Genomic DNA, 10,434 nt, shown 5'->3' on the forward strand with positions numbered 1-10,434 from the left:
AACAATAAGAGGTCTGGAGCTCTCCGGATGTTTGACCAGAAACCAAAGTATTGGACAAAGTGAAATGTGACCTGATGGTGGCGCCAGATGAAGATTCAGAGGTTCAGCAAAGTGAGCAGCTTCATCCTGAGGGGAACATGAACGTCTGAACCAGTTTCAATGGGAATATTTGTTGAGATATTTGAGTGTGAACAAAAAGGAAAAACAACAAGAGACCATGTCATGTTGATATGAACATTAGAGAAACACATGATGGAGCTGAAACATGATCCTGGTTCATAATGTGTCGCCTCAGCTGACACATTCAGCAGCAGCAGGTTTTTGTATTAGTCTTTCTCACTGTGTGGAGCAGGCGAGTGGTACTGGCCCTTTGGCTCTGGAACTAAACTGTATGTAACAGGTAAGAACAAACTTTTATTTTCCTTAAGTTGTTTTATTGAAGAAGTTGAAAATGTGTTTGAGGTCAGAATTTTCAAAGAAATATTTTTTCTAAAAAAATTAAAATAAACAACTTGAGAAGAAATAGAGGAATTCGTTAAAAATAACACATATTGGATGAGATTCAAAATTTAAGAAAGAAGGTAAAATGTAATTTATAGAATGATTTTTAATTATTTTGTGTAGCCTATATAATGTACGCTGATCTAAACTTTTATAATTATGTCTCCTTGCTTTGTAAAATCTCAAAACTATTCATCTCGTCAATATGAACGCATTTTATATAAGAGAATGTAACAAAATTTTACTGTATTTTTCATGTAAAATAAAAATGCCGCAGTCAAACTCAATCATGTAAAATTAGTCATTACATAGATGTTTCTTTCTGTTTCTCTTTAATGTAGAATTATCTACAAGCTGCTAAAGAAGAGTTTTAAGAGTTTAAATAGTTGAATCACATTATTATGACGTGTATTGTAGCCTATAATTACCAAATAAAAATAGCAAACATTAATGTTTGGTATGTTCTGTAAATTCTTCATCCGTCAAATTATAAATATTTTTGATCTGTTTGGATCAGACATTGAAAACATTGTAAATATAAGAAAAAATACATGCACACTTCTCTAATATTTAATTCAGAAAATATCGTTGTAAACAGGTTGATTTTCATATTAATGGAATATTACTAATTTCTATGATATGTTTCTTTGATAGTGTGTATCTTACAGTTTGTTTTTTGTATAATTACACCTAAAACTAAATTAATTTCATGATGAAATGTGAGAATAAAATATAAAAAAGACCATTTAAAAAATGTAAAGATTTAAAAAATATTTCTTCCATCTCTGCCTATCTTGAAGTCGACTCCTCTGTGATGAAACAGTGAACACGTCCATGATACATGATGTGTAGATGCTGCAGCTCAGTAACTCTATGTACAGGTGAACCAGTGTGTGTGTGGACCTCTGTGCTGTATTGATGAGTAGTTGAGTGATCAGAGTCCATGTATTTTCCAGGATCAGACTGAAAGCAGTGCAGTGCTGGAAGCTGCTGTTGACTGTGTGAATGTGTGTCTGTGCTGCTTGTTGCTGCTGTCAAACTTCAGATGAGCAGGTGGTGAAGCCCGTGGTGAGCGTGTACCCAGCAGCAGCCAGAGCCCACCTGGAGGGGAAGAGCTCCCTGCTGTGTGTGGCCTCAGCCATGTCTCCTCCTCTGGTCCAGTTCTCCTGGAAAAGACACAAGGAGGACGGTGAGCCTTCCCCTGCTGATGGAGAGCAGCTGGAGCTCACAGAGTCGGGACGCTCCGCCGCCATCTTGCTGGTGGACCGGCCAGAGGACGCCACGTATAAATACCGCTGCTACGTGAAGCACGAGGGGGGCACGGTGGAGGCCCAAACACTACAAGGTGATGAAGGCTCGGTGACTGTGTTGAGCAGTGATTCAGCTTCATGTGGAGACGCTGTCACAGAGAGCAGAGCAGCAGAGCTCACACATTTCTCACTACAACTCCAAACATCCCACTCCTTTTCTGTTTCAGAGCTTCCAGCTCCAGCAGCTCCCTGTCCTCCAGAGAGAGAGTCAGCACGCCTGGCAGCTCTGCACCAAGCTGACTGTAAGATCACCTGCTGCCTCTCTGCAGGGACAGCTCCACTGCTCTGCTGCACTTAGGGCCCAATATCAGTCTGTTCACTTTCTGCTCATCACTGAGGGACTCAAACATACACTCCCTGATTGTGTTAGAGTGTCCAACAGCACAACAAAGCCCAGTCACAGAGCTTTCACTGCACCATCTGACTAACAACACCTGTTGGGGGCGCTGGACTCAATGTCTCCACTCATTCATATTTCTATACATGAAGAATGAATCTAATGAGTGTGTGAGGTCAAAGGTCACAGAAACAAAAACTCAGTGAGTCCAACTTCAGACTGTGTGTTTTTCTCTCAGTGATGCTGCAGTGGTTTGAATTGTCAGCACCACTTGACAGCAGAAGGTGATGAAGGCTTGGTGACTGTGTTGAGCAGTGATTCAGCTTCATGTGGAGACTCTGTCACAGAGAGCAGAGCAGCAGAGCACTGACTGATTTCTTGTTGACTCCTTTTCTGTTGCAGTGCTTCTTCCCCTGGATCCTCTCCAGCCTCAGTGCAGGGTGAAGCTGCTCTGTCTGCTCTACACAGTGCTGATAGTGAAGAGTCTGCTGTACTGCTGTGGACTCTCTCTGCTGATGAGCCTCACAAACAAGGGACCGTCCACCAGCTGCACACGTGCTGACTGACTGTTTTCTGCTCCACTTTACTCTCCATCACATCTCATCACTTCATCTCATTTATCTCTTTCATCACAGATTCAAGTCTGATGTGTCTCTTTATTTCCATATTATACAAATAGCCTAAACAAATTAACCCCTTAAACCCACTGGCCTATGGGTCCCATTGCTTTTAATGCATGCTGGGCCCTGAGACTTCAAGGGGTTAAACACATATATCCATGCGTATTTTTACTTAGTAAGGTTGTATTTTTCGTCTTGTGTTATGTTGTTTCATTTTATAATTTCCACATTTACTCATGACATGTGTAATAACAGAAATAGCTGTTTAGATATTTCATTTTTCTCTTTCTCTGTAATTTCAATACATTTTTCTTTCAATGTTATTGTGAATTACAATATAATGTGATTTTGGTTTTTAAGGTCCTTTTTTCATTGATCTTTATTCTTCCTTTCAATAAAACATCAATAAAAAAACTGTATTGTCCATTTTTCATTACATCACTTATTTTCAATGCAACACTTCATTTTACAACAGATACAAGTCACTTTTAATTTTGTGTGCACATTTTTGGGGGATTTGTGTATAGAGTCAATCTGAGAAAATCTTTTTGTATACATACTGTATATATATTTTTTTGATTTACACTCAAGGAGTCAGTGCTGAAAACTCTCATGGTCTCAGTTCAAACACAGTTCGAAGTTGGTGGAGTACAATTTTGATTGAACTTAAAATATAATTTCATCTGTTGGCAAAATGTAACAGTTAAAAATTAAAAAGTAATTTAAATTTTGATTATTAAGTAACAGATTAATGAGCATATTAGGTGTAAAATACTTCATAATAATAAAGTTCTTTTTTTTTTGTTTGCAGTCAAATAATTTAGTGTGTTAAATATAAAGTCACTTATCAAAATGAATTATTTATGATTTTGATTCCTAAAAATATACAGGAGAATATCTAATGTACAGCTGATGTTCATATGTATAATACTGACTTGTTGGTGTGACATCACATTATTTAACTTTAATATCAAAGTCTCTTCAAATTGTTGCTTTTAATGTTTCTACTTTGTTTCCTTTGTCTGAAACTCTTTCCTAATTTAACATCATAATCAGTGCGTCCACCAACACCTCAGTCAAAATGTCCAGTTTGATTCTCCAGATTCTGAGATGTCAGGTTGAAATTTGTCTCTTGTGAACTATCTAACCACAAAAAACACTGGACGAATTAGTGTCAGATAATAAAATGGGACCTGAGCAGATTGAAGAGCTTTAATGTGACATTTTTTATTGATTATTAAACACCTTTAACAGATTTCTCAGTCAGTGCTGATGACACTGATGTTTACACACACAAATAAAACAGCAGGTGAGTTACTTCACATTCAGGTTAAGTTGGAAATGTGTTATTCACAAGTGATTTGAAACATTAGTTAAATACAAATATACACATGTGATATTATGTACAAGCTGCTAAATGTTGTGTAACATTACACAGATCCTTCCTGCATCGACTCTTTATCAGAGTGTGTGTTTGTAGCTGTCGTTGTGTTGTTGAGGTGAAAAGCCACAGCTCACGTTGTGGAGGCTGCAGAGCAGAAAGCCACACGGTTCGTCTGCTGCGGGAAAGGAAGTGTTGATTGGTTCTCAGAAGTTTTTCAGTCCGTCCTAATAACTAGTGAGAACAGATTCATATCTGCTGCTCTACACACTCATGAACACACTCATCTCTGTGGTTTGTCTATTAGTGACACTTGTTTCCACTGAGCCCTCCACCCACACAGAGTTCATCTGAGCTCACAGACCCACAAACACCACCCACCTGGAGCTCTGGTCCAGCTCATGTTGTCATGGGGATGTGGAGTTTTAGCAGCCGAAGGTCACGTTACATTTGACCCCTGCAACAAAGAGCTGCTACACAACTGGTGCAGGTTGTTTGTCAGGAGCCTCCAACAGGACACAGAGGAGAGTTTTCTGATGTGACGTCTCTACAAGTTGATCAAAGACAACTCTCAATTTCTACATTTTGTTTATAGTTGCTGAAGTAAATTTACAGTTCTTATGTATCATTTTCAACACATTTTAGACTTAATTTTTGAGATTGAAACATGTCAGATGTAAACTTATGAATATCTGAATGAATTCATTTCATGAGCTTTAAAACATCATTAAATGTTGTTGTACTGTATTGTCTGTGTAATGTTACACTATCAAAAAAGACAAGATTTAGAAACAAGAAATAAAAAAATTCAGAGCCATTTACCCCTTTAACAGTATTTATTATGACTACTTCCAGTTAATAAATATAATTTTCTTTTGTTGTAAAATATTCAAAACAATGCATTATAACAATAAAACCATGTAAACAACCATTGTTATTGTTCAACCTATTCAACTACACAGTTTTACCTGGAAAAGCACTGTCCCACATTAGGAAGAACCACCTGTCCCGCATTAGGAAGACATGTTTCCTAAAGTGGGACAGTAGAAATGTTGGTCAAAATTCTAAATATTGAGAATGGTTACACCATATTAAGATATATTTTAATGCATCAACATATTATAAACACATTTAGACAAAAAATTGCAATAATTTTGTTTTTTTAAATAAATTATGGCCTTAACATTATTTTTGTCCAAACCCTAAGTAACTAGCATTTTGGTTGTCTTCACACAGGTTGCCTCCGGTTTGAAGGCTGTCCCTCCCAAATCTATGATTGGACATTTGAGATGTCATGTGATTTTGATCATGCAATATCACAGCTTGTGTGAGACCACATTTACATTAACTTTCTTTTGCTGTAGGAAGACCTACACCCATTTAAGCTTAAGTGTCCCACATTAGGCGAATTCACCCTAAATACTACCCTGACTTTACATTTGTGTTCATTTAAAGTAAATAATGTTATCCATTTAACCTGTGTATTTCAAATGGCTCATAAATGATTTCATGTTTCTGGTTTTGAAATTTGCTCTTTTGTTTATGTGTGTGAACAACAGTGTCATCAGCGTAGAGTTGTACGTCCACACTGTAAAAGTTGATAAAGATGCTGATTATTTTTGGCAGATCCTCTCCCATGGAGTAGAGTCAGTTTTACATAGTCAAACATGAAATAAATCAGACTCTATTGGTTGTTAAATCTCCTCCACTGCTTCCCTGTGTGCTCCCACACAGCCTGTTAGGATAAACTCTGTAGTCTGAACATGAGTTGACTGATTGTGTTGAGTGACATGAATCAAAAACACAACAACACACCTCTGTACAGTTAACACTTCAGTGTTGTGTGGAACCAGCTTCTGCTGAATATCGACATTATTACTTTGAGACGATCCAAACAAATCCTGTAAAAATGACCCAGTTATTTTCACAGGTAACAAACACAACAGAAACCTGCTGCATTTAAACGCATCATCAGGTTTGTGTTGGCTCATGTTCTGTCACATGTGAGTGTCGCCTCATGACTCTTAAAGAACTGGGTTTATGGTTCAGTAAAACTAACACCGACACAATTTCTGTGTTTTTAGGTGGAAAAATGCTGTTTACTTTGTTTTGAACACAACAGTAACACAATGCTGGATGTGTGTGACTGGACCTCCATCTTCGAATGAGCTGCAAGTGTCAATAAATCTGATCAATATAACTGTGCCTGTTTAAAATTATTTTATATTAAAACTAAATTTGATTCAACAAAAACAAAGCTGTTAATCAAAAGCAAAAACTCCAATTTATTGGTATATTGAGAATTTTACAGCAAATGAATTTGACAACAGCCACACTCTGCAGAAAATATTAAAAAGAAACATAAGAATGTAAAAAACTAAAAACAAAAGGATATTTACCAGAAAAAAGGCTACTTCAGTAAAGTTGATATATAAGTATAAAATTGAATATTGATGTATAAGTCACAATTAATAGTGGATAAAGAACAGTAAAGTAAATAGTTTAAATTTAACAAATGTAAATATTGTGTATTATTGTATTATATCTGTAGCTGCAGATCAGTGATAGGCTCTCTGAACTTGATCTCATAACGCCTGTATCTACTTAAGCATGAATATAAAAAATAAAAACATGTTGGATGTAATAATTTTCTAACGTGTGAATAAAGAGACACATCAGACTTGAATCTGTGATGAAAGAGATAAATGAGATGAAGTGATGAGATGTGACGGAGAGTAAAGTGGAGCAGAAAACAGTCAGTCAGCACGTGTGCAGCTGGTGGACGGTCCCTTGTTTGTGAGGCTCATCAGCAGAGAGAGTCCACAGCAGTACAGCAGACTCTTCACTATCAGCACTGTGTAGAGCAGACAGAGCAGCTTCACCCTGCACTGAGGCTGGAGAGGATCCAGGGGAAGAAGCACTGCAACAGAAAAGGAGTCAACAAGAAATCAGTCAGTGCTCTGCTGCTCTGCTCTCTGTGACAGAGTCTCCACATGAAGCTGAATCACTGCTCAACACAGTCACCGAGCCTTCATCACCTTGTAGTGTTTGGGCCTCCACCGTGCCCCCCTCGTGCTTCACGTAGCAGCGGTATTTATACGTGGCGTCCTCTGGCCGGTCCACCAGCAAGATGGCGGCGGAGCGTCCCGACTCTGTGAGCTCCAGCTGCTCTCCATCAGCAGGGGAAGGCTCACCGTCCTCCTTGTGTCTTTTCCAGGAGAACTGGACCAGAGGAGGAGACATGGCTGAGGCCACACACAGCAGGGAGCTCTTCCCCTCCAGGTGGGCTCTGGCTGCTGCTGGGTACACGCTCACCACGGGCTTCACCACCTGCTCAGCTGAAGTTTGACAGCAGCAACAAGCAGCACAGACACACATTCACACAGTCAACAGCAGCTTCCAGCACTGCACTGCTTTCAGTCTGATCCTGGAAAATACATGGACTCTGATCACTCAACTACTCATCAATACAGCACAGAGGTCCACACACACACTGGTTCACCTGTACATAGAGTTACTGAGCTGCAGCATCTACACATCATGTATCATGGACGTGTTCACTGTTTCATCACAGAGGAGTCGACTTCAAGGAAGGAAGAGATGCAAAATTATTTTAAATCTTTAAATTATTTTAATTGTCTTTGTTATATTTTAACCTCACATTTTATCATATACTAATTTAGTTTTAGGTAGGCTATTATAATACAAACACAGCAGCAACAACAACAACTGTAAGATACACAGTATCAAAGAAACATATTATCATAGAAATTATATTATGTTCTATTAATATTAAAATCAACCTAAAATCATATTTTCTGACAACATATTAATTAAATATTAAAGTGTTCATGTGTTTTTCTTAAATTGAGTATGTTTTCAACAGATCAAATATTTAGGCTATTATTATCTAAATTGTGATAGATAAAGAATATACAGAACTAACCAAACATTTTATGTTTGCTAAATTTCATGAGGTAATTATAGGCTATGATACATTCATCATAATCATATGATTCAGCATTGTAGCATTTACACATCATGTATCATGGACTATTTCATCAGAGAGGAGTCAACATCAAAAAACACAGAGATGGAAAATGATTTTATCTTCACATTATCTAAATCATCTTTATGATATTATATCATCACATTATTATATATATTTATTTAGTTTCAAGAATAATATTAATTAAAAAAAATAAACTGTTTGATATACCGTAAATCATCATAGCAATTATATTTTAAAAAATCCTATGAACATCAGCCTGTTTAAATTGATATTTTCTGACAACGATAAAATATTGAAAAAGTGTGCATGGATTTTTTCATACATTGTTTCAAGTGTCTCATTCTAGCAGATCAAAATATTAATTATCTAAATTATGACAGATCAAGAATATACAGGATTAACCAAATGTTCATGTTTTTTAATTTTCATTTCATATTAGATATAAAGAGAAAAAACAGACAAACTAAAAATATTTATACTTTATACTACTTACATACTTTTATATTAATTTTGACTGATTTTATATAACATTTATTTTACTACTATATTTTGTTTTGAGCCTAAATTAAAACAACAGTAAAATTTAGTTACATTCTCTGTTGTATAACATATATTTATTTTTGATTAGATGAACAGTTTTAACATTTTATGAATTAACTGTGCTGTTTAGGTACCATAATTATAAACATATAAATCAACGTTAATTGTATATCCAGAATAATTATATTTCCTTCTATTCATTAAATTGAGTCTACTTTATTAATTTTTAAATATCATCCAATATGTGTAATATTTTAATAGATTCTTCTATTTATTGTTTATTTTTGTTAAAATGAATAATTCTTTGAATTTCTGACTTCAAACACAATTTCAACTTCTTCAACAAAACAATTGAAGGAAAAAAAAAGTTTGTTCTTACCTGTTACAAACAGTTTAGTCCCAGAGCCAAAGGTGTAGTACCACTCGCCAGCTCCCACAGTGAGAAAGACTAATACAAAAACCTGCTGCTGCTGAATGTGTCAGCTGAGGCGACACATTATGAACCAGGATCATGTTTCAGCTCCATCATGTGTTTCTCTAATGTTCATATCAACATGACATGGTCTCTTGTTGTTTTTCCTTTTTGTTCACACTCAAATATCTCAACAAATATTCCCATTGAAACTGGTTCAGACGTTCATGTTCCCCTCAGGATGAAGCTGCTCACTTTGCTGAACCTCTGAATCTTCATCTGGCGCCACCATCAGGTCACATTTCACTTTGTCCAATACTTTGGTTTATGGTCAAACATCCGGAGAGCTCCAGACCTCTTATTGTTTTAGTAGTTGTTCTTGTTTTGTCTTCATCTTGTTTTGTCGTTGAGCTTGTGTGTTTCTTCTTTGTCGTCACTGTGGGGAACAACAGGAAACCTGCTGAAATATCTGATGAAAACATGAATCAATATCATAGAAAAGTCTTGAAAAGGCGTCTGAGCTGCAGGTGAAACATGTGAACGTGGTCTGTGGTCGACTGCTCTCTTCCTGTCACTACCACTGTTTGACTTGTGTTCATCTGGAGGTTTTTGTACAGGCGGCACGGATCTTTTCTCACTGTGGGGAATCACAGGAGCAGTAGTAGGAGGCTGAATGAGAGCGTTTAACCGTCTTTATCTCCAATTCCCAGCCGTTCTTTTTGACAGATGTGAAATCATCTTTCTGAGGATGGCCGTAACCTCGGTATATGTCGCCATTATCTCTCCTAATATGAAGAATCACTGTGAATGTTTCCGTCTCTCTCTTCTGGTACCAGTATACATCAGTGTCATCACACTGGTCAGTTCCTCCACAGCTGAATGAGACAGTTTCACCAACTCTCCTGGTCAATGATAACTGGTCCTGAATCAGCACCTCTGCTGCCATGGTAACCATCGCTGTAGAGACACAGACAGGTAGATGAAGGTGAGTGTGTGAGTGTTAGTGACAGGTTGAGTGTGTTGGCTCCTGGTTGTGTGGAAACACTCACCTGAACACAGACAGCACAGAGCAGCAGCTGGGAGGAAAAGCATTTTGTGCTGTGGTGTTTCCTCTGGTGAACCTGGGGAGAAGTGGAGCTCTGATGCAGCCGAGGACAAACAAGGACGAGCTGTGAGCTGAGACGAGGCCACGTGGTTTGTAACGGCTCCTCAAAGCTCCCATCAGCCCCCTTGGCTCACACAGGATGTTGTGTGGTTTTCCACTGAGTGGGAGGTTTTTTCAACGAGAAAGAAAAGTGACGTACTCTGGTGAGTGGATCAG

At 37.5% G+C, this 10,434-nt stretch overlaps 1 protein-coding gene and 1 pseudogene across 2 annotated transcripts; one reads left to right on the forward strand and one right to left on the reverse strand.

The window, feature by feature from the left end:
- The first annotated feature begins 227 nt into the window (after positions 1-227).
- LOC146960020 (uncharacterized) lies at positions 228-2,946 on the forward strand (annotated as a pseudogene). The gene is made up of 4 exons (XR_015035540.1): positions 228-400; positions 1,547-1,846; positions 1,979-2,053; positions 2,551-2,946. The product of XR_015035540.1 is annotated as an uncharacterized LOC146960020 (transcript).
- Positions 2,947-6,784: 3,838 nt separating this feature from the next.
- LOC146960021 (immunoglobulin lambda-1 light chain-like) lies at positions 6,785-10,205 on the reverse strand. The gene is made up of 4 exons (XM_085772698.1): positions 10,163-10,205; positions 9,955-10,070; positions 9,081-9,171; positions 6,785-7,487 (listed from the first exon to the last, which is right to left on the reverse strand). Exons 1-4 carry the CDS (start codon positions 10,203-10,205, stop codon positions 7,102-7,104), a joined length of 636 nt encoding a protein of 211 aa, XP_085628824.1. The 3' UTR covers positions 6,785-7,101.
- Between the last annotated feature and the right edge of the window lie 229 nt (positions 10,206-10,434).

The sequence above is a fragment of the Trachurus japonicus genome, unplaced genomic scaffold (genome assembly GCF_045865225.1).
Source record: "Trachurus japonicus isolate A0001 unplaced genomic scaffold, Traja_1.0 AP030757.1".
Classification (NCBI taxonomy): Eukaryota; Metazoa; Chordata; class Actinopteri; order Carangiformes; family Carangidae; genus Trachurus; species Trachurus japonicus.